Source organism: Papaver somniferum, chromosome 6 (assembly GCF_003573695.1).
Source record: "Papaver somniferum cultivar HN1 chromosome 6, ASM357369v1, whole genome shotgun sequence".
Classification (NCBI taxonomy): Eukaryota; Viridiplantae; Streptophyta; class Magnoliopsida; order Ranunculales; family Papaveraceae; genus Papaver; species Papaver somniferum.
This window is the reverse complement of record NC_039363.1, coordinates 81324359-81352110: the sequence shown is the minus strand read 5'-3', so window position 1 is coordinate 81352110 and position 27752 is coordinate 81324359. Positions and strand designations below refer to the sequence as shown.

General features: G+C 37.3%; 4 protein-coding genes and 1 pseudogene across 4 annotated transcripts; 3 read left to right on the top strand and 2 right to left on the bottom strand.

The window, feature by feature from the left end:
* Window positions 1-5679: 5679 nt before the first annotated feature.
* On the top strand, window positions 5680-6465 carry LOC113285805 (putative protein FAR1-RELATED SEQUENCE 10). Its single transcript, XM_026534560.1, has 2 exons — window positions 5680-6250; window positions 6355-6465. The coding sequence occupies exons 1-2, from the start codon at window positions 5843-5845 to the stop codon at window positions 6436-6438; spliced, it is 492 nt and encodes a 163-aa protein (XP_026390345.1). The 5' UTR covers window positions 5680-5842; the 3' UTR covers window positions 6439-6465.
* A 183-nt stretch (window positions 6466-6648) lies between these two features.
* On the top strand, window positions 6649-7586 carry LOC113285804 (putative protein FAR1-RELATED SEQUENCE 10). The gene is made up of 2 exons (XM_026534559.1): window positions 6649-6814; window positions 6894-7586. The coding sequence occupies exons 1-2, from the start codon at window positions 6725-6727 to the stop codon at window positions 7410-7412; spliced, it is 609 nt and encodes a 202-aa protein (XP_026390344.1). The 5' UTR covers window positions 6649-6724; the 3' UTR covers window positions 7413-7586.
* A 13344-nt stretch (window positions 7587-20930) lies between these two features.
* On the top strand, window positions 20931-26201 carry LOC113288154 (annotated as a pseudogene).
* Window positions 24227-25484, bottom strand: LOC113290984. The gene is made up of 2 exons (XM_026540565.1): window positions 24900-25484; window positions 24227-24295 (listed from the first exon to the last, which is right to left on the bottom strand). Exons 1-2 carry the CDS (start codon window positions 25482-25484, stop codon window positions 24227-24229), a joined length of 654 nt encoding a protein of 217 aa, XP_026396350.1.
* Window positions 26202-26224: 23 nt separating the features above from the next.
* LOC113288155 lies at window positions 26225-26937 on the bottom strand. The gene has a single exon (XM_026537115.1). The coding sequence runs from the start codon at window positions 26844-26846 to the stop codon at window positions 26490-26492; it is 357 nt and encodes a 118-aa protein (XP_026392900.1). The 5' UTR covers window positions 26847-26937; the 3' UTR covers window positions 26225-26489.
* Between the last annotated feature and the right edge of the window lie 815 nt (window positions 26938-27752).

Sequence of the window (27752 nt, the reverse complement as noted above, 5' to 3'; positions counted from 1 at the left end):
ATTTGTTCGTAGATACCTAGATAACAGTTATTTCCCCCAATTCTTAAAAGAAAATGGTTGCTACTGTTAGTTGAGAAGATTCTTGAAGAGGGTTAAAGTGATTTTGGGTCCTGGTTTAATTAAGAAGAACGGGGTTTTATCAATTCTATTTTGCATGTACAAACCGGGTCATGATACTGGTGGTTTTGATCCTATGCTAATGAATCTTTGTTGCTTCTGGTTATGTTGATGGCGATTCTGAAGCAAACTCGGTATGTATATTACAATCACCACACTCTAATTTAGATTTTAATTGCACTGCTCTTAATTAGTGTTCATGGTGTTCAGTCTTGTAAAAAGAAAATGACGGTCTTTGAAAAACGAAGCATATGGGAAATTGTTGTTAAGGTTCATAAATTTAGCTAAATGAATTATTGTCATTTTGAATTTCACAATTTCCTTTATGAATTATTGGAAATATAATTGATGGGTGACCTGAACATAAATTCATTTGATTTTGGATAAAATTCTTGAATAGTAATACCAGTCAATTCATGTATGCACTTAATGTTATCTTATGCCTACAATCTGTTTGATAAATGGGTGAAGTGAGAATCCAACCTTAGCTTATTAAGTTTTGGAAAGAAAACACCATACATTATAAATTAATGATAGTTTGAATTAAATTTGGTCGATTGATTTACTTATGTGGTCATTAGCCATGAAAGGAATGGCGTTACATTTCTAAAATCAACATAACGCTTAGACCTTAGACTTCATTACTTGTTAGGATTAATTTAGACTTCATCACTTGTTAGGCTTAATTTCATTGGTGCTATAGTAACCAAACTTGTCAGTGGGTACAAGGATATTATTGGTTAGGATGGCAATTGTCAATTTGGGCCTTATTAGTTGGATACATCTCTTTAGTAATCAGACAAGAAAGCAACTATAAGCGGTAGTATGGGTTTGAGTATATAACCAACCATTCTGATTTTTCGTCATATTTCTTAGAAAAATGATTTGTTGAATCTGATTTTAATTCTTTGTTTGATTGATTTCAAAATTTGAACAATTTGTTGGTGTAGGGATCAAATTTGTTCGTAGATACCTAGATAACAGTCATTTCCCCCCATTCTTAGTTGTTGCAGACTTGTTCTGTAAATCATGGGGAATGCATTTGCTTTTGAAATGTCTTCGAATAACCTAATTGTTTTGGATTTAGTTTATGCAACTTTTTGTTTTGGTGTATAACGTTTTAATGTGGTGGTTTTCTTTTGACAGCATTAGAGGAAGAGCGAGGACGAGTAGAGGCAGAGAGACAAGCAAAAGTTAAAGAATCTGCTGTTAGAGTAGAGTTAGAGAATGAGATCCTGCAGTTGAAATCAGAGATTATATTCTTACTAGTTTACTTGTATAAAATTGTACCTAGCCTTATTTAATGAGAATCTTAACTTATTTCTGAAACGGGCGGGCTAACCCGTGAACCCGCGGGTTCAACCCGTTACGGGGACGGGTTGAAGAAATGACAACCCGTGAAGAATTTCAACCCGCGGGTTTCAACCCGTATTAACCCGAATCCGTGGAACCCGCAACGGGCAAGCCCCGGCCCGCCCGTTTGCCAGCTCTAACAGACGGTATCTCCCCATGGACTTTCGCCTCTGAAATCCTCCTTCCTTCTCAATGCCCGGCCATCCATCCAATGCATTCTCTTTGCTACCATGTTGGATAAATTTCTTCCGCCAGAAAATATCCCATGTTATAACTATTATCATTGATAATGGAATATGCAACTGGAACAGTTCCATACTTCAGTTCTTCAAACAAAGGAGATTATGCAAAATATTGATTTCGTTATTTGAACCTCGGAAGTCTAAAAAAAAAGCTATATCAAACAATCATAAGAAGTTGTTGCTTCCAGAATAACAGTTGGTTTTGGGCAGTGGCCATTAAACTGACCTTGCTAATCCAATGCATGCAATCAACACCTAGCATTCCGGAAAATCGCCTCTTTGCATTTTCAACAAGTAGTTGTTCGACACCATCTTGGGTTGATTATCGTAAAAAAATGTAGACCAAAATGGTTGACTACAGTTCCGCAAAAACCAACTGAGATTTTCACATGTTGTTGTGTTTGACATAGGAATATATTCATCACAGGCATCCGATGGCAAATCATAATCTAGAATCTTTGGGACTACAATGACCATTTGTTCAAGATTATGTTCCTCATACATTTCATGCATCAAATTGATGGTTGAATCTAGGAATTACCCATGAAGCTTTCCAATAATTCTAATGACCAGGTATTACGCCATGCGGAAGCGACGTTGAAAGTCTTGATCAAAGGACACACATCTGTCAATAAAATAATCATGTATCATTCGTTGGTGTCCATCCTCTCGAAATATCCACGTATATCTTCTTGTTAATACTGCTTTTGGTTCTAGAGATCGCGATGTTATCCCTGTGTATAATCGTATCATGATGTTGGTCATTGTTACCTCATCGTCTGAATCGTCATCCATTTGATCCAACTGCTGCATAAATGCTTGTTTTTATTGGAGAAAGATTAGCATCACTGTGCATGCTTCCTCATTTTTTTTTTCAAATTAGGATCCAAAAAAAAAAAAAAATCTTCATTGAAAAGGCAAGAAATGAGTAATATTTTGGAGAAATTAGATGAATTTTTGTGATAACAAAAAATAAATAGAAATCATGTATATTAATTAATGGATGAGAAGAGATTTATATAGTTAAAAGGAGATATAACCGTAACAACAGTTAAAAATATAGTCGTTATCGTCCAACCCATGGACGACCAACTCCAATGTAACCGGAACGACTCAAGTTGAACCGATCATTAGCTCAATTTAGGAGGATCCACCAACGGATTCAATCTTTCTCAGCAAACCTTTTTATTGTTAAAAAGTGACTTTGTGCATCCACGTGGACCATCGAATAGCCATCTTATTTGCATGATTGTTAAAGGCTAATGGCAGTTCTTACAGGATATACCATTTTCTATATAAGGTAAAAAGATAAAAACTGATCCGGACCGTCGTATCTCTCAAACGTACCCGTGGTATCCCTTTTAACACGATAAAAACTGATTGGTCGTATTTCTCAAACTTACCCCCTGGTATCCCTTTTAGCAATCATGTCATGTTTGTCTCCACTTGACTTGCTCTAGTCAATCGATGTCTTCCAAACCACCCTATCCGGAACAAAATGATTCCGGATTTTGTTTATTTCTATCTTGTACTAATCACAAGAATGGAACCCATTCTGGGATAATTGGTTCAGAGATTCACTCTCCATTTTCTGCAGTACTTTGGTTAAACTTCAAAAACGAGGTTTTTTTCTAGGGCTGCACAACGGGTAGGGTGGGTAGGATATGGCATATACCCGCCATCCTACCCGTTTACTGGCGGTTAAGAAAATTTTTACCCGCCACCCTACCCGCCATTAAAAAAGGGTAAGATCCTACCCAACCCATTCTCTGGCGGGTCGGGTAGGGTAGGGTGGCGGGTATAACCGTTTTTTTTTTCTTTTGCGAATTTCGAAGGTTATTGAACCTGGAAACGATAAAGAGCCAGATGATGTAGAGATTAAGGTGCCTGAACTTAATGCTAAAGATGTGAAACTATGGAGAAGATTATTGCTGATAAGGTGTTTGATATAATGCTTATAAGGATGTAAGTTTTTCTGGATAGAGTTTTAATCTGGTTTGTGTTTGGTTTTTGATGGATGATAACAGTGGTCAGTTGGAGAAACTGAAAGTGGATCTTGCGTAATGATGAATGACATTGTATTGTATTTGATTTTGTTGATGTTGTTTTGATCTAATTTGGTTATTCACTGTGTGTAAGTACAGGATCATAAATGGCTGTGGAAAAAAGGAAGTATCCGCTATCTAGCTATGTGTACAACCGCAACGGTTAGGTTGTTATGATTGTAAGAATGTTAGTACCTTGCACTTAATTTGAATGTTAACGTTGGTTGTTCCGTTTGCACCTCGCTCACAATGAATAACTTATCACATGCTCCTGTAACCAATTGCATTCCAAGCTAGCACCACCAACATTCAAGAGCTGGGAATACCGACCGACGTCCATAAGGTGCTAAGTCTAAGAAGCAACTTGCAAAAGATCGATATAACATATGAGATATCTTTCTCTGATTATGTTGATAAAATAGTGGCAATTGTGGATAAATTGGAGAGGAAAAAAAACCGTAAAATGCTAACATCCGAAAACAGAGACGAAAAGAAACTTCGATAGTTCATCCAAGTTTTGCTGAGTGACTTTTATTTATAAAGAGTGAGATAAGTTATGGGGGTTGTATTTTTGTGATGAAGGACGCCACTGATGAAATTCCATGTTCAATTAAGAATCTGACTATTTTTCAAATGGTATATTTTGATATACAAAATTAATATCTTCACGGTCATTAAAACGGCTGTGAGATGCTCTATTTTGCTGGCAGTCAAGTGGTACTGGAATGTTGCGTTTCACCATTGCCTCCATCGAAGAGGACTTTGGTATTCACGTTTACTATTGTGAAAGTGAATGTATCATTTCTTTTCTACCAGTATCAACGAACCAAGGTTTTATGAATTAATTTTTTCTGATAAAGAGAAATAGAAAAAAATGAGAATCTTTGCAATACACAAAATATAAAATATAACCGTTTTTTTTCTTTCTGGTACTTCAAAGATTTATCTGAGAATCTAAGATTCTATTACAGAAATGATTTAAGGAGAAAACGATGTGGAAGAAAACGAGAAATAATTTTCTGTATTAGATGATTTAGATCGATTTGACAAAAGACACGGAGTTAACATTTTACCCCTTGTTTGTTTTAAAATAACGGATCAATGGGCACGAGACGAAAAAAAGGACAGGGATTATTTGGTCTTTTACATATATGAGGCGGGTAAGCGGATAGGGTAGGATAATTTCGGATTATATCCGTCACCCTACCCGCTAACTGGCGGATGAAATAATGTTTACCCGTCACCCTACCCGCCAAATAGTGGATAGGGTAGGATACGGTTAAAAAACTGGCGGGTAGGGTAGGATTGGCGGGTAAGGGTAGGATATGTGCACCCCTATTTCTCTCTGTAGGCAGCATAGACCAGAGACCAGACCAGTCTTCTTCTTCAGGTAATTTTAGGGTTTTGTCTAAATTATTTATACGTAATTTCGCTCTCAATCAACTTGATTGTTGCTTTCGTTTAGTTTTCAGTTGATATTAGAAACATTTGGTTTGATATTTTAGGGGAAATAAAATGACATCATCGAAATCACCAAACGGTATAAATTGTTGGATTAGAAGGCAACATTGTCCATGTGGAGAACAAAAATGTTACATTCGACTTGAAGAAGAGAAAAACGAAGAAATTTTGTCTGATTTTAGTAATGTAGATTTAGCTCCACCTTATATAGGACAGAAGTTTAGAACTGACGATGATGCATTTGAATACTACACTAATTTTGCTAAGAAAAATGGGTTTGCAATTAGGAGAGAAAGCTCAAAGAGCAATGTAGATGTTGGGGTGTATATTAGATTGTTAGTTTGTTATCGATCAGGTTCATTACGTATTAGAAGATCAGCTAAACCAGATAGTCAAAGAGGTCGTAAATCATCAGTATGTGGTTGTATGGCTAGAATGTATATTGTGAAGGAGGTGTTTGGGGGGATACTACGATGGTGTGTTAAGAAATTTAGCAATTCACATAATCATGAATTGTTACAAGATGACCAAGTGCGTTTACTTCCAGCATACCGTAAGATTCCGGATGTGTATCAGGAACGTATCTTATCGCTCTCTAGATATGGGTGTTCAGTGAGTCATATAATGAAGGTGATGCAATCTGAAAGGGGAAAAGAATCAGGACAGTTGCCGTTTTTAGATAGGGATGTCAGAAACTTTCTTCAATCTTCTAAGAAGATCGATCGAGAAAATGATTTACCGGAGCTGCTTAATATGTGCAAGGCTGCCAAAGTAAAGGATGCGAATTTTCTGTATGATTTTACCATGAACGATAATGCTAAGGTTAGCAGCATCGCGTGGTCATATGGAGATTCCTTTCGTGCTTATAAGGTGTTTGGCGATTTAGTTGTTTGTGACGCCACGTATCATGAGATCACTTATGACAGACTCCTTGTGGTATGGATGGGCGTAGACAATCATGGGAAAACTATATTGTTCGGCTGCGCACTGTTACGAGATGAAACATCTCGCTCATTCAAATGGGCTTTACAGGTTTGTGGGGAAAGAATCCTTATCTGTTTATTTAGTCATCTTCTGTATTCATAACAGAAAATCCTCACACATTTGTTCATTATATGATGGACTTTTCCTTTTAGTCTTCTCCTTGTGCAGGCTTTTCTTCGATTCATGCAAGGAAGGTTCCCGCCGGTATTTGTTACAGATGTAGATTTGGGGCTTAAAGAGGCTATCTCAAGTGTATTGCCAAATACCAAACTTGTTTTTGGCTTATGGCATATTGTTTCGAAACTGCCAAGTTGGTTTTCTTATCCACTTGGACCAAGATATGATGAATTCAAATCTGAGTTCCATAGGTTGTATAGTTTGGCAAGTAGAAAGGATTTTGAATCGCAGTGGAATCAAACGCTTACTCATTTTGGACTTGTCTCTAATAAACACGTGTCTTTACTTTTTTCACACCGTACATCATGGGCTTTACCCTATGTAAGCGGTTATTTTCTTGCTCAAATGACAAGAACAGATTTTTCTAAATCCATAGATGCATTCTTGAAAGAAATCTTGAGTGCACAAACATCATTGGAGAGCTTCTTTGAGCAGGTGGGTTTTACAAATATTTGCTATTTTCACCTTTACTTCTTGTTAATCTGATCCTAGAGTTACATTTTCGATCCTGCAGGTTGGTATTGCCGCAAACAATGTCAGACAAAGAGAGGAAAAGGAAACTGGACAGATTCTTATGAAGACTTCGATGCCAATTGAAGAACATGCATCAAGTATTCTTACACCGTTTGCCTTCAGAATGCTGCAAACTGAAGTTGTTTTATCTATGCAGTGTGCAGCATTTGAAACTTCCAATGGTGTGTATCTTGTGCGGCATCACAAAAATGTCGATGAAGGTTGTCTTGTGAGTTGGATACCGAAAGATGAAAAGGTTAACTGCAGTTGCAAGGAATTTGAATTATCAGGAGTCTTATGCAGACATGCTCTAAAAGTACTTGCACTGAAAAACTATTTCCATGTTCCGGAGAAGTATCTGCCATTTAGATGGCGCTGTGAAAGTTCTATACTCGAAGCCAATTCTGAAGACTGGTCTCAGACATTTCATTCCCTTACATCAACTTTATATTCAGAATCATCAATAACAAAGGAGCGTATCAGTTATGTTCATGAAGAACTTTCGAGGGTTCTTAACTAAGTAAGAACAATGCCAGCCAATGATGGAGTTACACTTAGTTTGGAGTGTCAACACATGAATACTGTAGTGGATGATGATTCCAGTTGTAGTGGTTGCACCTCCACTGGGAATCCTTTTCAATCAGCAATCGACGAGCAACCACTAAAGAAAACCACCGTAAGCTACTAATGAAGTTGTAATTGATAAGAAAGAAAACAAGAGGTTCATTATTATTTGGTTTTGTTGGCATCTGTACATAACCGTACATCTTCATTTCATACTTTTTTTGCTTATATGTTGAAGAGGCTGGAACAGTGGTCTTTTCTATCTTGTTTCTGACAAAGAAAAAAAAATGAACTCGTTTGATGTATCATTGGTAAATTTCAATTTCTTACAGCTCTCTTTCTGGATATTTACCTGGATTTCAACAAAATTCAAATGTGCTCCCGTGTAACTTGTATGACATTTTTCTACATCTCTGGCAACTTCAAAGATGTATTGAATGGAATTTGGCAACTTCAAAGATGTACTGAATGGAATTAACCATATCTGTGATATCTGTAAGACTGTAACAAGAAAAGAAAAACAATTGTGCATTTAGGATTTCATTTGGGATTGGTCTGGGCTTGGGCTTAATGCTGTAACTTAACTTTGTGTTAATTAATTTGGGGGAACTTTATAAGTTAAGAAAACAAAGAACCATCATTTGGGGCATACAAGAAAATTTTGGGGCACATTGAATAAGACAAAAATAGGGTTGTATATAGTATTTTTAGGGTATCCCTTATCCAGTCTATTTTCATAAATGCCAAAATATCCCTGACTGATTAGTGTTAATTTGATTAATTAGTTGTTAATGATTGTAGTTAGTTTAGTGTTAGTTTAGGATAATAATTTTGTTTATAAAGATAGTTAGTGAGTTATTTTAGAAGGAGGAGGAGGAGGAGGAGGAGGAGGAGGAGGAGGAGGAGGAGGAGGAAAAAACTTTTTTTTTTCTTTGAGATTTTTGTGATTATTGAGAGATGTGTGATCCAAATTCGAGTGACGAAGGTGAATCTTCATCACGTAAAGCTAAGAAGATACATATCAATTACGATAGAGATCCGCAAATGGCTTATTTGTTGGATTATGAAAATGATTTTACCCAAACTCAACTTTTTTCTCAAGCTCAAGATGATGACTTTATGGAGCCAAATCCCGAAGATGAGTACATGGATGAGGAACCCAATGTTAATAATACACAAGTATGGTTGTATACATTGTTTAATGTCCGTTTTGTAGCCTGATTTCACCAAAAGTTATGATTTTTGCATATAATTCGGCGCAACAGAGTTAGGTTCGGTGGATATAATGTATGCCGAACCTTGATAAATAAGAACAATTCGGTTTGTGCGATTGAAATATTTATACGCTGAACTGTCATTCAATTATTTTCGCGCCAAATAATTTTCATGGTTCGGCTTGAATAGGATGTGCTAATATCAGCCGAACCTTGTACAAATTTTTTTTTATGAGTTGCAGTGTAATGTTCGGCTCACACGTGATCCAGCCGAACTTTTTTTTTTGTTTTCATAAATTTCATGTCTTATGGTTCGGCTTATAATATTAGTGCCCAATAAGCCGAATCCATGTATGACAGGTAGTTCGTATTTATAAGTCAAACACGGATGAGCGAACATTTGAGCTCGGCTTTCAAGTAGTATTGCTAGTTAGCCGAACCTAACCCAAAACCTGTGCGATATTGTTGTAGATTGTTCCTGAAATGGAAACTATGGAGGATCAACCACCGCCTGTTGATGTCATTCATGAAGATACTAAAGATCACTTCCAAACTGACTTGGTAGGTAACATAATTTATGTTTTTATTAATTTTCAAGTATGTTGTATTCAAAATCATTAATAAAACTTAATTTTTGTGCTTGTGGATGTGTAGACGTGGAAAACTAAAGAAGAAGCTGTTAAATGGGCTGAGGAACATGGTTGGAAAATCCATTGCGCCCTAATTAAAGGTAGACAAAGCCGAAAGGAGCTGGTTGAGATGGTTTGTGAGAGAGGCGGGAAGAAAGTAAGCAAGAAGAAAAAAGGTGCGGTGTATATTGGGAAGACCGGGAAAAAATATAAGACTAAAACAAGAAAGATAAATTGTCCCTTCAAGATCGTATTCAATAGGAACATAAATGAAAGAGTTTTCACAATGAATAAAGATATGGATTGCCGTCATAACCACCCACGTACAAAGGATCTTCATGGACATTATAGAGCCGGAAGACTCAAAGATCATGAGTATGCGGAGGTAGATAAAATGACACGAGCACGTATACCACCCTCTAAAATTCTTAGCAAGTTGAAGGCGGATGATAAGAATAACAAGACTACGTTGCAACAAATCTATAACGTGAGAAGTACTTTGAGAAGAAAGGATTTGCAAGGTAGGTTGGTGATGCAACAATTATTGTGGTTGGCGCAAAAGAAGAACTATGCTTGTCAAAAGAAATTGGATGAATTCGGCCATGTGATGCACCTTGTTATTGCCCATCCAGAATGCGTAAATTTGGCGTTATGATTCCCACAAGTTCTCATATTGGATTGCACTTACAAGACCAATAAGTATGAGATGCCCTTGATGAACGTTGTTGGTCATACGTCAACCAAGTCACCTTTCACCATTGCTTTTTGTTTTTTGCATGATGAGTTGAAAGAAAGCTATGTTTGGGCATTGGAACAAGTGAAGTTAATCTTACGGGAGGATGCTCTTCCAAAGGTCATGGTAACCGATCAAGAGGCGGCATTGATGTTTTCTATATGGAAGGTATTACCGAACGCGCAAAACTTTCTTTGTACCTTTCATGTATGGAATAATGTTAGGAAGAAATGCCAAGGGATAATTCAACCGCTCAAGTTGAAATAGCTAGAGAAGATTGCTAAATTACCGGACGGAGAATGAGAAGTGAAGAATAAAGAATTTAAGAAAGCATATGAGGCTAATGAAAGTATGTGGGCATGTTTCTCCAATGAATGGGATGCTTTGACTTGGTCAATCACCGAAGAAGTGTATGAAGAAAATGTTGCAAAACTCATTGGGAATTGGGGCGTCAAATAACCGGAAATCATTATATATTTACGCAAGCAATTCTTGGATACCAACAAACATAGATTTGTTAGTGCATTTAAAAACCACCACAAGCACTTCGACAACCAAGCTACAAGTATGGTAGAGTCGGCTCACTATCGTTTGAAGGGGAATCTATTTGGGTGCGTGGACACGTTCGTCACGGTTTTTGACGCAATGGAAGACTATTTCATGAGTGATGTTATAAGAATTAAAACATTATTCGAAAAAAAATCTAATGATGAAGCATGATGATTTCCCGGATGATAAGTAGCTCCGGGGACTAACCCATAGGGTCTCTCATTTGTGCATTAAACTTATAATAAAGGAAGTGGATTTGGTGGAAAAAATGGATGCGAACTCCCAAGAAGAGTGTGTTTGTAAAATGAGGGAGAGCATGGGACTTCCGTGTCGTCATGATCTACTTCGATACAAGGATTGTCTTATACCTTTTGAGGATATTGATCCTCATTGGAAACAATTGAGTTGTGATCCTATGCCCGACGAGGACGATGATGTAGAGATTTGGGACACACCTTATGGGAAAAGGTTAGCCAAAATGTATCGTGGGATGGTACGACCTGAAAAACAAATCTTATGGGACAACATGATGCCAATCCTATATCCTCACACCCAACAAGGTATACAAGAACCGGAAAAGGGGCCACAAAAAGGTAGGCCACCGTCGAAAGAAACCCGAAGAGTGCAAAGAGCAAAGCGTATGCTCTTTCGAAAACAAGGGTCCTACCACAAGGGATCCATCCGGGGTCGAGTACCATGATGCAAAGTATGAAGATGAGAAGAAGGCAATAGAGAAGTTAGACAAGATGGATGAAGTGAAACTCTCAAAGAAACGTAGTCGACCGAGCAAGGATAAATGTGAAACAAGTAACAAATAAGGTAAGAATAGTGGTTCTCTATCTCCCCCCCCCCCCCCCACCCACCCATTGGAAGGAGACGTCAAGCTTAAGGGTAAGATGTTTCCATCTCAACAAAAGGAAACAACAAAGATCACTCCGGTGCCCAAGCAAAAGGAGAAAAAAACCATATACGCAGAAGGGAAAATGGAAGGTCCTAAAAGAGATAGTTTGGGAAAGTATTTGAGACCTTCTAATATGATTTACAATAACTACTTGGAGAACCTACCCTGAAGCCATTCATGAGTTTATTATATCCATGGACGATGTCTAAGGGGATGGCAATTGTGGTTTCCATGTCACCGCGGAACAACTAGGACCTTTTAAAGATGGGAACCATCCGGTTGTCCAAGGGGACGAAGTAAATTATATTCGGCAAAGATTGTTACAAACACTACGCCGAAACAAGGACTTCTACAAGTCAATGATGCGAGGTGGCGAATTCCACGGGGTCGCAGCAGAGTTCATTAGTTTTGAACGGCGTTTACATGGGGATGCCGTCATCACAAGTGACCATTGGATGCAAATGCCGATATGTGGGTTTTTAATCGCGGAGACCTTTAATTGTGTTGTTCATTCTTTTGGGAGGGATGGAAGTTGTTACACCTACGCGCCGCCAACAAAACCTTGCCATGAGAGTGTGAAAGATAGAAGACTTGTTATTGCATTTGTTCAAGGCTGCCATTATATCGGTCTTAATCTTAGACCCGGTTGCCCAATACCTCCATTGTGTCTTTTAGCCTTTTGGCATTTTTTTAAAGAAAATTACTCGATGGATTGGTGTGCTCATTACGCAACGGAGATGGAGCTTTGGAGAAGTTTGCATCCACCGCTTCCACACAGACTAATATGTCTAATCGATGATAAGGATGGAGATGATGAAGAAGATGTTTTTGAGGATGATGAAGAAGATGTTTTTGAAGATGACGAAGAAGATATTGTAAGGTTAGGATCACCCTAGTACTTAATCTAATACATAGGGTGGATATATATAATTTTTTTGCATTTTGTTTTCTTTGGATGCCTAGGTTGATAGGAGATTATGAATTCTATATAATGTATCCTAAAGCGCATTTTATGAATTGAATATATTTTGTGGTTTTTTAAATTATTTGTTGGTGCAAAGATTTAAAGAAATAGAACTTTTAGTCTATGGTTCGGCTAAACCGTAAAAATATATTTGAGCTGATCCTTCCAAGTTTAAACAAAATATTTCTCAAGTGTCATGGTTCGGCTTAATGATGACTATAGTTGTGAGCCGAACTAGCATGATGCACATTTTCACGACATACAATGTGATGTTCGGCTGATTAGGGAATATAACTGATAAGACGATCATGACAAGATTTCAGAAGTGTTATGGTTCGGCTTATCAGCAATTTATTTATACAGCCGAACCATATTAGTTGAGCTTACAACTTTTAGTGTATTCAGGTTCGGCTGATTTAGTGTATTTGTTCTAATAGCCGAACTTCAAATTGAGATTTTAATAACTATTACAAAATCACTAACCATTACAAAGTAACAATTACAAGATTTTAATAACCAAAACGAGTTATGACAAACTTCCTGCGGATTTTGTAGTGAGCTTGGTATTTGAAATTTTTTCCTTTCCATTTTCGCCATTCCTCTAGAGCTCGAGCAACAATCTCATCATTTGTTTCACCTTTAAGCCGATATCGATTGACAATCCTAACCATAGCTATGAAGTCCCTAACTTTATTTTTAGTTGTTTCGATTCGACAAAACAATGATGCCATATCCCGGTTGTTAGGATTACCTGTTTCGTTGGTGAAGGCTTCATGAATTCTGACCAAGTAGTACATACTCATTAGACCCTTTACCCGTCGCTCGACACCCTTCTCCGGATAGTACGTTACATAATATTTGCAAAGAGACAAATCTTCTTCTAGAGTATACTTAGAACTAGAGCTTCCATTTTGTGCTTTGATAATGAGATACCATATGTGGATATATATATATGTTTGACGGATTGTATTATTTGTAACAGATACACTTTCAAATATTGTTTAAATCTAGATGGTTCAGCTAATACGGTATTTAAATTACAAGCCGAACAATACTAAACGTACGAACCCCAACGACTAGTTTTTGAGATTTTGAAAAACATTACAAGGTTCGGCAGACACTCACTTTCATTTAAAAGCCGAACCTGCAAATTTGTGAACCATCTAGTGTATCTCGGCGCAAAGTTCTCTAATAAATCTCGTAATTCTTCTCTTCGACCATTTGTAACATATTCCGAGCTCGTATCTTCTTCCTCCATGGCATATAGCCCAAAGGCTTTGAATTCTAGCTTCCTAAATAAAAAGGAATGAGAAGTTAGTTTTATAAAAAGAAAACTATGCAACATTAAGCTTTTGGATTACTCACTTTTTCTTCATTAGTTTCGCTGAGATGATATTGATTAACCCATCCTAATACTCGGATGTAATCTTTCATCGTATAACGGATTTGTCGGAATCTTTCGTCTAATTCCGAACGCGTACGATGTTTAGGATTTCCATCTAACCGAAAATAGAATTCTTTTACTTTTTTCCAAAACGTCGAATAATGCACATTAGGATGTTCACCATAAATACGATAAGTCCGAATGAAAGCTCTAACAAGCAACTTATCATCTTCTACGGTGAATGGTTCCATGAATTAGTATATAAGGAAACAATGAGTTAAGCAGACCCAGTACTATTAATAGAATATTATATATAGAAAAAGCCACAACGGATCTATATTTTGGAAAAAAACAAAAAATAGCCGTTGTATTTTACAGAAATCAGTGTAATGTACGGCTCATATTAACGATTCCCTTGTCAACCGAACTTGATGAATTAAGGGTTCGGCTGATTCGAGTCTAGCATAATGAGCCGAATCATATGCGCAGAAACCTAAAATTTGTTAAAGGAAACAGGTTCGGCAACTACGAAAATACTAAGTTGAGCCGAACCAAACATATAAAACCATTGAAAAATACATTAAAACATATGATTCAAGGTACTTAACAAAACAAGTGTATTTAACAAAACATAACAAACTAAGTGTACTTCACGACTCATAACAAAGAAAGTGTACTTAAGAAAGAAATCCAGACATTCAAGGCAGTTTACACATCCAAACTTATAGTTCACTGACCACGACCTCTTTTCCCTTTAGGAAGTACATTCTCGTCCTCTTCACCAGTTGGCCCGCCCCTAGAAGCTTGACTTGAGCCTTCACCTTCTTGTCGTGGCCTCTTTCTCGTCGGCTTTTTTCTGGTCTATTCGGTCCTTTCCTTTGTTTATGACTGCATCCTACTGGTTGTACCAATCCTCTTGATCCTCCACTGTCATCTTAGTTTTGCAAGAAATTCTTTTCTTAAAATTTCTTAACAACTACTTATCCGCCACAACCTGGATCCATTTAAAGGTCGAAGAACTTCAATATTTAAGAAGTAACAATTAAACAAGTAAAAATTGAAGACGCCGCTTACCATTGTTTTATATGCCTTTTGAATGCTGACGGCCTTGGACTTCTTTTTGGCAACCTTTGCCTTCTGCCTGTCAGCTACAACTTGGCTTTCTCTATTGATAATAAGGGGATGTGAAATTTCATTATACCAATCCATATAACCTGGCTCACCTTCTGGAGGAACGTCACCCAAAATTTGTAAGTGGTTCATATTTAACTTGTTGGATTCCAACCTTCTCCAGTACTCTAAGGTTGGTTCTGGATCATATTTGGGGCACCACGAAAAGGTGGTGCTTTTAGTCCCATTGGAACCCAATGGCAACAACCTGGACTTATCATTAACCACTGGGAGCGTTTGGACAGATCCTAATTGACGTAGTACTCGACGAGGATCATATATTACAAAACCACCAGGATAAAATAAAGGTCCGTAGCACATACCTATCGGCACACGATTATCTTGAACAACATAATCTTCTTGAACATCTCTGAAATATGGGTCAAATACGACGTCACTACCATCCAAAGAGTCTAATTTATCTCTCAGATTAATAAATACATCTTTCTTATTTCTTTTCTTGGTTTCCTCAAACTCATATCGAGCCGCTGTTGGCGTTGTATTATCCCAACTTTGATGTACTTTGGCCAATTTCAATTTCGGGAAATGGTCATACACCCACACCTACATAAATAATGCAACAATTCTCAAAATATCCTCCAACAAAGAAACTGAATTCTTATTGTTAATCAATAATTCTGGGAATATTCACAAAAAAATATGCTTGGTTTTCGTCTAAAATGCAACGGTTCGGCACAAGAGTAAAATTTACATATTTTCCTGCCGAACCTGCACAGTACAAGGATCGACTGATATTGTAGATTTACTTGTGAGCCGAACTTGACACTGAACTACCAATATTTTGTTTTAAAAAAAATAATTTGAACAACAAATTCAAATGTAATGAAGATAATTACCTACAGTGTAGTGAAATTTCCTCCAATGTTTGTACTTGCCAACCTAGATGCTTGTGCGAGTTGATTGAGTAGGTAGGAAAGTGACGCTGTCCCCCAAGCATAACTATTAACGGAGTGAATATACTTGAAAAATTGGAGATATTGAGCACTCACCTTGTTCCCAGAAAGGTCTGGAAATATATCTCTTCCAAGAGTGTACAACATATATGTTGCAGTTTGCTTCACTAACTCCTCAGTCATCACCAACTTTCCATCTTTAACCCTCTCCGTTGTATCCGAAAAATAGTTTTTCAACCTCAACAACTTGAACTTCTTGTTTTTCTTGTTGGATGCACCTTTATCATCATGGGTAGAAGTGACATCTCTCACAGAATAACAAAACTCTAGTTCGGTTATTGATCTTGTCCAACCTAGAGTTTCCTCCGCCAACTTATACAACTCATCCCAACTCATATTATAAAACGCTGCATCCACGCTTTCGCCGGTGACACTAAGGGTCATCGTCTGGAAGACCGTGTGGTAAACCATCCTCTCATGCATCTATTACATCATCATCATCAGGAATGTGAATCCCAACAACACGAGGTGTAGCATCTTGCTTCTCTGGTTGTTATTGTTCTTCCATTTCATGCTGATCTTCCACATTTGGTTGATCTTCCCGGTGTTTCATTTTACCCATTTGGTTCCTATACATAGTACAAAAACATAAAGAAGTACAATCCTACAGAATACACAACATATCCTAAAAAATAAAAGTTACAGAAACAAGTTCGGCTTATAAGAACGCCATACGACACTGCCGAACCTAAGAAATTCAAAGATCGGCGATGTTTTAAATACGCCGAACTGTTCTTGAATAAAAGATCGGCTTATAATAAATAACACCCTATGAGCCGAACCTTTCTCTGTGTTCCGAAAAAACCTAGGTTTTTTGAATTAAACCTAATCTAACAGTACAATAAAATGCATTAATCAAAAAATTGAATGGTTGGGTTTGTATAAAATACCTTTTAATCCTCATTTACGGGGTTTTTTCTTCACTTTATTGAACTTCTTTGTCAATTTCAGTTTGAACTCCTTCTAACGGTTGTTGGTCTTCAATTGATGGATTAGAAGATGAATTCGACCGCTTACCAATTGCTTTTTGTTTTCCATGAGCCATTTTATAGTTGTGTTTAATCGACGATCAAATTTTTATGAATCGACGATTAATTTAGCGATGAAATATGATTTTAACCGTTTTTCTACGACTTGGTTCGAATAGAGAAGAGCATAGGAACCAAAGAGGTCCTTTGATATTTCCTATGCTTTGACCCGAAAGATAATTTTTTGCTTTTATATCAACTTAAGGGCAGTTTAATAATTTACAAGTTTCTAGAATATTCTAGTATTTTCCAAATAGTTCGGATCTTGATAAATTGTCGGTTTAAGCCGAACATGATTCCTTGGATAATTATCGAGTGCCAGCACTTTGGTTCGGTTGATACGCGTTAAACACTTATAAGCCGATCGTTTTACTTAGAAAATTAAGGAATGTCAGCAACAGGGTTCGGCTAATACGTATTACATATTTATAAGCTGAACCTGATACTATAACTTAGATATCGCATTGCACTCAAAGCATAACATTTCACTTAAAAATAAAAGCATAACATTGTAGTTAAACATCGAAACATTGTACCGAAAACCAAACACATAACATTGTTTCTTCAAGTAAATAAAATTTTGCTAAATTCAAACATTACTTAAAAACCAAACCATAAAACCCTAGTGTACTTCAATTTGAACATAATCATTTATTGAGCACGACCGCGTCTTCCACCACCACGACCTTTTTTACCACCACTTCCACTCGCACCTTCACCTTTGTTGATTACTCCATCCTAACGATTGGACATATATTCTTGCTCTTCCACCGCCATGTCTGCATTGCAATCAATTATCTTCTTCATCGTATTCAACACGTCGTTACCCCCATCCACCTAATAAAATTTAGTTACCACATATAAGCAGTAATATACAAAGATAATGAAAACAAATTTAAAAGTATGCACTCAATATACCATAGTTCGGTAAGACTTCGAAACATCTTCAACCATGCCCTTTGTGTTCTTCCTCGTCTTCGGATCCACTTCCTTTTGTGTTCGCTTTCCCCTCTTACCATCTACCAAAGCTTGGGTTTCCCTATTAATGATTAAGGGATGTGAAATTTGGTTATACCAATCTATATAAGCCGATTCAACTTCACAAGGATCTTCACGTAACTCTTCTAAGTCAACCCAACTTAATTTGTTCTCTTCCAATTTATCCCAACAATCAAGGGTAAGATCGGGATCATATTCGGCATTCCATGAACTTTCCGTACTCTTTGTTCCCTTAGAAACCCTTGGGCAACAACTTGAACTTTGATTCCTCTAGCACCGGAATCGTTTGGATAAATCCATATTGATGGAGTACTCGACGGGGATCAAACAATGTAAAGCCTTCGGGATAAAACAACGGCCCGTAGTACATCCCCAATGGCATATCCTCATCCTCAACACCTTCATCATCTTCTTCATCCTTTTTGTATGGTTAAAATACAACTTGTTCAACAGTCAAAGAGTCTAAATTTTCTCTCAAAGCTATCAAGATTTCCTTTTTATTCCTCTTCTTACTTTCCTTGAAACTCCATTTGGCCGAGGTAGGAAATGTATCTACCCACTTGTCATCTTCCTTGGAAAAATTCAATTCTGGGAAATGGTCATATATCCATACCTACATCAACAATATTAAAAAAAAATCCCAAAACTTATTTATTAGAATTAGTAGAATTGGATCATGGAGGTTGTCAACTTTGGGAAACAGAAGCAAGTTCGGCTTATATGCAAATCACAGTTAAAAGCCGAACCCATTACCTTTTTAAAAGTAGGTTCGGCATAAAAAAAAACTATAATATTAACCCGAGTTTTGTCATGAAAATGGAACTACAATGTGTAAACTTACCTGAAGCATTATGAAATAACCTCCAGAGGCAGTTCCAAGTTGCTCGATTAGGAAAGAAAGGGTCGCGGTTTCCCAAGAGTACTTGTGGAAGCTTTTAAAATCCCTTAACAATTGAAGATATTGAGCATTGACCTTGTTTCCATTGTTATCGGGAAACATAACGCTTCCTAAAGTATACAACAAATAGGCGGTAGCAGCGCGCCTAGATGTGACCTCGTCCATAACCAAGTCTCCCTTTGAAATTTTCTCTTTCGTGTCTCCAAAATACTTTTTCAAAGCGATGAACTTGATTTTCTTCAGCTTCTTTGTGCTAGAATCCACAAACTTCACCTCTTTAGCAGCGCAGGCAAATTCCAATTATGTCTTGTCTTTTGGCCAACCTAGAGTTTCCTTAGCCAGTACATACAACTCATCCCAAGTCATTTCATAAACCGTTGAGTTCACATTTTTCCCCTTCATTCTAAGACCACTAATCTTATGTGCATCATCACAAGTAATTGACATCTCTCCAAAGGGGAGATGAAATGTGTAAGTCTCCGGACAAAATCTCTCACAAAAGGCTGAGTTTGTAACTGCATCAAATTCCTCTTGTGCATAGAAAATAGCAGGCCATAAACCAGATCCTTGTACTAAAGCCACCACCTAAAGCGACCACCTCAGGAGTCTCTTTGAAAATATCCCAATATGCGGCGCTTTGGTGTCTAAGTACGCGGACTACATCCCTGTGATCCGGAGTCTCGTAAATTATCTTCGCCCATGACTCCTTGTAGCCAATCAACACTCTTCCACCATCTTCCGGGAGACCATGGGGCAAACCATCCCTGCGAGGACATATCACATTATCCGGATGAGGAATGTGCTTACCTGTCTCCTTTGATGTAACAACTTTCTCTTGTTCTTGTTCTAGTTTTTTTTCTTCTTCTTCTTGTTCCTCTTGACCTTCCTCACCAACATCTTCATCATTGTCATCCTCTTGTTCTACAGGAAAAGAGCAAGTCGTGTCAGTTCCCCTTTTCCCTGCATGTAAGTTATTTGTGCCACCACCTCGAGGTTTGGGAGTTTTTGAGTTAGAAGGAGTCACTTCCATTGTTCTCCTTTTAAGCTTGGCTTTCAATTTTTCCGGATGGGTGCTAAAACAAATGATAAACCTTAATTAGTTTTCCAAATTAAATAAATATGATTCTACTACACAATGTGATAAGTCACCTATAAGTGGACAAGTTTACAGTAAGCTATTGGCCATACACAGAGTAAAGTTCGGCACATTCGATATTTATCATTGTGAGCCGAACAATGTGCCCAACAGTGTTAGATCGATTAATAAATAATGGTATCCAAGTTCGGTTGATTATCATACAAAAATCGAATGCGCCGAACCAGCGATTTTCAAAACATTACATGTTTTCAGCCGAACTGTTCTTCGCCTGTAAAAAAAACTTAAACTCGGTTGCTAAATTTCAGCCGGACACTACTCTGGAACTTCCAAAACCTAGAGGAATCATCGATTACATGTCACAAATCAACGAAATACGACAAACCAAGCAATGGGTTTGTGGGAAATACCTTTCTATGTGCAATTTTAAAGAATCGGGCTCTATTTCTCGCTCTCCAACACCAATCAATCCACTATCCTCTTCATCACCATCTTTTCCATAAACCCTAGATTGAGATTCTATAGAAGCAACACCAGGATTCAGCATCGTATTTCTAGGGCATCGCTTAACACGAGGTGCCATTAATGTGCTTAATCGAGAACTTAATCGAACAAAGAAATTTTCAGAATTTTGTTTGTGTTTTTGGAGAAGAAGATGAGAAGAAGAGTGAGAGAGAAAGGTTTTTGGTTTTTGGTTTTATAAATTTATAATTTTCTTTTAAGTAACGGTTAGTGGGTTAATTAGTGGGTGGTTAGTTAATTAGGGGATGGGTTAATTAGTGGGAGAGTTTTAGGATTAGAATTTAATTTAGTGTAAGGGTATTAATGTAATTTAAACTATGCAGGGGTATTATAGTAACTTAAGCATCATTAGGACACCCCTTATAATCTATCATTGGATGGCATAATAAGCCAGTGTGCCCCAAAATTATCCTGTATGCCCCAAACGAGGGTTCAAAACAAAACAAGTAAGCATAAACTGAAAACCTAGTTCTATCGCCAGGCGCAAATTCTACAATTACAGAAATTCTGAAACTAGGGATGCAGAAAGCAACCAACAAATCTAAAGGTAACTCTCTTCCTTTCTCCTCTTCGCCCTCTGTACTTATGAATATGTGTTTGTAGAAATATACTCTGATTCTTTCTAAAGTTGGGTATAATTTCATTATTTTCCAGATTCCACTCGCTTACCTGTTTTTCTGAAACTTCAGTAGAACTCAGTATTAATTTGAACTAATTTAGTTACAAATTTGTCAACGAAATGGAAATTTGAAAGCTAGTGGTACTAGTCAAGCAAGCTTAGTTGATGTTAAGTTGGTGAAAATGATAACATCAAAAGCACAAACTGGTATCAATTGTTGGATAAGAAAGCAACAATGTCCATGTGGAGAAAGAAAGTGCTATATAAGATTTGAGGACGGCAAGAATGAGGAAGCATCATCATCATCCGAACCCTCAGAAATCATATATGTCGATGTTGCGCCACCATTTATTGGACAAACATTTGAAACTGATGATGAAGCTTTTGAATATTATACCAATTTTGCTAGGAAGAGTGGGTTTGCCATTAGAAGGGAGAGCTCGAGGAGTAATCAAGATAGAGGTGTTTATTCAAGAGTATTTGTTTGTCATCGTTATGGACCTGAAAGACATAGAAAATCAGCTAAGGCTGAGCGCAAGAGAGACCGGAAAACAACCGTTTGTGGATGTGAATCCAAAATGTACATTTTGAAGAAGATTATTGGAGGTGTTCCTAGATGGTCTGTTAAGAAATTTGTTAATGAGCATAACCATGAGTTGCTGGAAGATGATCAAGTACGTCTTCTTCCTGCGTATCGGAAAATTCCTGATGCAGATCGAGAACGCATTTTATTACTCCATAAAGCTGGGTGCTCTGTCCGTCATATAATGAAGGTGCTGCAAGTGGAGAAGGGAGAGGAAGAACAACTGCCATTTATCGGGAGGGACGTGAGAAACTTTGTTCAGTCTTGTAAGAAGGTTGATCGGGAAAATGATGTTTCAGAGCTTCTTAATGTGTGCAAGTCTGTAAAGGAAAGAGATGCAGACTTTGTGTATGACTTTACAATGGATGAGAATGCGAAGCTTGCAAACATTGCATGGACATATGGAGATTCTGTTTGTGCATACAATGCATTTGGTGATGTAGTTGTATTTGATGCCACGTATCGGGAGATCACTTATGACAGACTTCTTGGAGTGTGGTTTGGTATTGACAACCATGGGAAAACCATATTTTTTGGATGTGTTCTGTTGAGGGACGAGTCTTACCATTCTTTTTCCTGGGCATTGCAGGTTGTTACTCATCAACTTATTTTTAACACAATATATGTTTATTTTTATCTTTTTCTTACAGATTTGTGTCTTTGCAGGCTTTTCTCCAATTTATGCATGGCAGATGCCCACAGACTATTCTAACTGATATTGATCTGGGGCTTGGGGATGCTATAACAAGTGGGTTGCCAAGTAGTAAGCAAGTCTTTTGCATATGGCATATTGTTCCAAAACTTTCGAGCTGGTTCTCTTTTCAACTGGGACCACAATATGAAGATTTCAAGGCCGAGTTTGATAGGTTGTATAATCTCGAAAGTAAAAAGGATTTTGAGAGTCAGTGGATCCTAATGGTTAATCGGTTTGGACTTGGTTCAAATAAACACATTGCCTTACTCTTCTCTCACCGGGCATCATGGGCACTACCTTACCTGAGAGGTCACTTTATCGCCCAAATGACAACTGCAGAATATTCTAAGTCCGTAGATGCTTTCTTGAAAGGGATCTTGAGTGCACAAACATGTTTAGAAAGCTTCTTTGAGCAGGTATGTGGCTACAACATTGTACAATCTATTATTTTACCATATGGATTTTGAACTCATCGTGGTTGTAACAATTGTTATGGAACACATGCAGGTTGGTATTGTTTCCAATTTTAGAACTCAAGCAGGGGAGCAAGAGATGGAAGATATGCATATTAAAACTTCAATGCCCATTGAGGAACACGCTTCTAGTATCCTAACACCTTATGCCTTCAATTTATTACAAAATGAAATTGTATTATCCATGCAATGTGCAGCATTTGAAACGGCCAATGGATCATATCTTGTGCGGCACCACAGGAGGATGGATGGAGGGTGTCTTGTTAGTTGGATGCCAAAGGATGAAAAGATCTGTTGTTCTTGCAAACGTTTAATTTGAAGTGTCAGGAATTTTGTGTAGGCACATTCTTCGGGTACTTGCACTGAAGAACTATTTTAACCTTCCAGAAAAATATTTACCAATTCGGTGGCGACGAGAAAGCTCTTTACTTCAAAGCAACACTGATGGTTGGTCTCAAGCATTTCATTCCCTTACTTCAGCTTTATATGCCGAGTCATCACTTTCAAAGGAGCGTGTTGATTATGTTCGTAAAGAACTTGTAAGGGTACTTAACGATGTTAGAAATATGTCTGCATGTGATGGAGTTGTTTTGAATTTGGAGTGTAATCCACCAATAGATGTTAGAATAGATGCTGCTGCAAATGGCAGTGAATGCAACTCCACTTGGAATTGATTTTAACCAATAGCCAATACAGAACTGAAAGGTATTGAAGGGGCTATGGAGACACAAGATATTGTTCAGCAATGAAATTCTCTTTCTCGGTTCTTATTCGGCTTCCATGAAGAGTTATACAGATCAGAAGAAGATGAAAGAGGTCTGGTTTTTAATCAGTTCTTTTGATGCTAAGTAAATGTATTGCACCTGAATTGTAAGATGGTTTCCATTTGCGGTGTAGGATATTAATGTGAATACTTGAAAACCTTCGATGAAAATCTGGTCAAATTTTAGGACCAGGATTGTTCTGCAAGTTTGGTTATCATAATTACTTATTTACAGAGGTTGTTAATGCCACAGAAAACAATCAATTGATAAAGATTTTGGGCCATTAGTTCTGGATGGTTGGATTCCACCGTGATTGTTGATTGGGGAAATGAAGGACATGTTTAGTTAAACTGAACATGATGGTTCAAAATGTGTGGGGCATCCATTTTACTTCTGTTGGAGAGTGAAAGCCAGAAGAATAGAAAGGAAAGCCAAAAACTTCTGACCACATAACTGCAAGATTTTCTGAGATTCTGGTTGTGGATGTGGATGTGGACGTAACATCCATGGGAACTGAAAGGTAATTAGGTTACTTTCTTTCTCTATCCGGCAAGTCGTAATTATTAAAGCATCCTTTTACTGAGCCGTGAGCACTGCCACGTCAATTTGGGAAGCAGGGTAGCCATTACTTTCTGCGCTAAAATGCTAGACAGTAATACTGAAATGCTGTATCATAAGGTACGTTTAATTGTTTCTTTATTTTATCTTATTTTTCTAAGACCACATCTGTTAGTAGTTGCTGTGTTAAAGATTGAACACTAACAAATGCAAAAATGAGATTACTTCCTCACTCTGCACTTTATTGCAAGGCAAGTTAGCAAAAAAAAATTGAAACCTTAAAGACAAACTTTAGTAGCTCCTAAAAGCAAAGTTCAGTGCAGCCGATAAGGAGGTAGGAAGACATTGAGAAAGAAGAATGAGTAACAAGTACAACCAACTTACTAATGATTAGCTAGTGATTGAATGTAGTTACTGAAGTTTTAGTATTATTTTTCTTCTTGTCCTTGCTTTTTTAAATAATGCAAGGAGATTAGTCATAATTACTGAAGTTTTATTGCCGTAAAACAATAAGTAAATGTTCTTCCAATTTAAGTAATTACACATATACAATTACTTCCTTCATCTTCTTTATAAAATCATCACATTTCTTGTTCAGTTCTTCTACACTAAGTGACCCTTCTCCATCTCCTCCATCTTCTTCATCATCTTCATCTTCCTTTCTTTCATCTTTTTCTTCATCCTCTGTAACTGAATGTATTTTAGCATCCTCTTCCTCATCATCCTTGGTAAACAAAGTTCCAATTTTCTCATCTTTCTCGCTGTCTTTGGTAGTCATTAACTCATATTCCTCTTCTTTTAGACATTCTGTTACTTCTTTCCCCCCTTCATCGATGACTAGTAGTTCGTCATCACAAGTTTCTGAAGTCCCTGTACTCTCCTTGACAAATACTCCCTCATAACCATCCACCTCCAAAACCTCCGGCTTCAACCACAACTGGTCTACGTTTCCTGTGCTTAGTTTGTCACTAAAGTACTGCTGATGCTGATCAGTGGAAGAGAGGAATTCGAAGTTTCTGGCAAGGAATACAAGGATTCCATTACAAAGGAGGAACATGTACTTCCTATCAATAGTGTAAGTAAATAAATGAAAAGAAAGGGAAGAAAAAGCAGGAATCTGTGAAGATGAGTAGGACAAGATTAAGGAAAGTATTGAGAGAAGAGAGATTAAGAATTGAAGAATAGTAGGCTTCTTTAGTAAGTTGTCTGGTTTCTGAAAAACACCATTACTGCCTTCAGTGGTTTGTTGCATTTGATGATGTTTAATTTGATCCATCTTCTTTAGTTAATTATCAGTGGTTCAGTACTTGGGCTTGATTTTGTAACTACTTGCTTCCACAGAGATAAAGAGAGATTTTGTGTTCGCGCAGTTGCACGCTATGGATGAGATCAACTGATAATGTGTGCTCATTTCTTATTTGTTCACTATTTATAAGCTCAAGGAATGAAGAGTAACTTTGCTGAACTTGCCCATCTTTGATAAAACAACACTCTTGATTCTTGAACTTTCTTTGGAGTAACTTATTGGATTAGGACAAGACCTGAGTACCCTCAGATTAAGGGAAGATAATTTCCGGAAAAATACTTCATCAACCGGGTAATTTGATCAACTATGAATTTTTATTTACACTCCCCCGTCTACAGCCACTAATATTCAGGTGCATATATATGGCCCAGCATTGTTGTGTCATTCGTATTTATATCGTCCCTATTATGTATTCCATGTAAAGTGAAAAGATAGATGAAGGTTGTTGAAACAGTCGCAATCAAAAACTGAATGCTATCAAATTTCTTATTGAAGCACCCAATTTTTTATTAATCAGTGTAGAAAGCCGATCATTTGCATTTTATTTTGCCGAAGTCATTACTCCAGAGCACAGTTATTATTGTGCATTTGTGCTGATCAAATTTTTTAACATTCATTTCATTCTTGTAACTAACGAATTTGAATGGGTTTTATCTTGGTCAGTACAAAAAGTGACTATTCTTGTCAGTGTTTCATGGTGCTACCAATCATCATTTGTAAACTGTCAATATGTCCACCACTTGATTATGGAAAAGCTTACATACAGTGTACAGCAAACCCTAAACAAAAACAAAAACTAGCATACCGAGGAACATTTATAATAACATGGACACTGGTGATACTATTAGTGATACCTTATAATAAAAAAAAGAAGATACTGAAGTACTTTCTACAACTATTTAGTTAGCAACTATAGGAAGATACCGAGAGCTGCAGAATTTAAGTTGGTGGTGGAGGTGGACTGGTGGTGCATAATTAGATCTGATCAGGCCACAAGAAAGTACCCATAGCAAATTCCCTTTTCTCATCAAGGGTACCCTTAAAACTGTGAAGACCATATTCTCTGAGAAGCACATCAACCTTCCATTCCTCCATTTTCTCATAATCCGACTTCTTGTAACGAGGATAGTGAAGTGGCATTTGAAAACCTGATGATGCACCACATTTCATTGCGCCCTTGTTGAATTTCTTCTCTTCATCATCATGCATCGAGTAGAAACTTATCTCCTGAGCCTTATCATTCTTCGATGACGATGAATTATTGCACCCGAAATTCATTGTGCCTATTGAGTTAACAAGCCATTTCAATAGCATGAAAGTCTCCATGATCATCGACGAAATCTTGATGTCACTCTTTGAAGTTATTTTTCGAAGCTAAAAGAACTAGAGGAAGACGAAAGCTTGAATTGGAAAACCCAATTTGAGATGCAACAGATATATATAGAGAGAGTTGAATGGGTAAAGTTAGAAGCTAGCTCGCACAAGGAAAAAAAACAGCTAGCGCACACTGTATGTCATGATGGGTATGAAAACAACTGCGGTTTTACTGACTGGTGACTATAAAAGATCTTGTTTCCTTCGTTACACCTTAGTTATCAGTCGCTTTTGGTATTTGTTTCTTTGGTTTCTGTTTTGGTGATCTTACGCGTTATACGTTACGTGGTAGTCTCATTCAACAGAAGTGGAACTTAATTACAGCAGCAAATTACGTGTTAACACAGGGTGAAACACTAATTAAAGCAACTTACGTGCTAAGATCTCCTGATTACGTCGACATAGACACGTACTTGAATCACACCTGACGATGCTGCACCAGTCAATATAAAACTGAGTGTTACCCACCCACACTTGACTTGAAGGAGCAAATGGGAAAGCACTGTTTAATACTAATACCTTGCTTAAATCTGTGGTCTTCTTTGAGCCTTTCCCAAAGAAAACAAAAATGCTTTTAAGGTTCAACGGTTCATTTATCACAAAAATAGAAAAAGTCCAATGTGTAAAAATTTGAGCCGCATATTCTCTTAAGCAATAAAACAGGATTACTTTAACCACAGGTTTGGTGTTTAATTACTGTGGGTGTCAAAATAAAGTTCACATTAGAGAACATGGTCTTTTTTTCCCGGCTAAACTGGGTTATAAAGATTAATTTGGGCCTATCACTACGTGACAAAAAAAAACATTTTAAAGTAAAATGGAAAACTCCTTAACCAATTATTTTTTTAATGGCTAATTTATTCC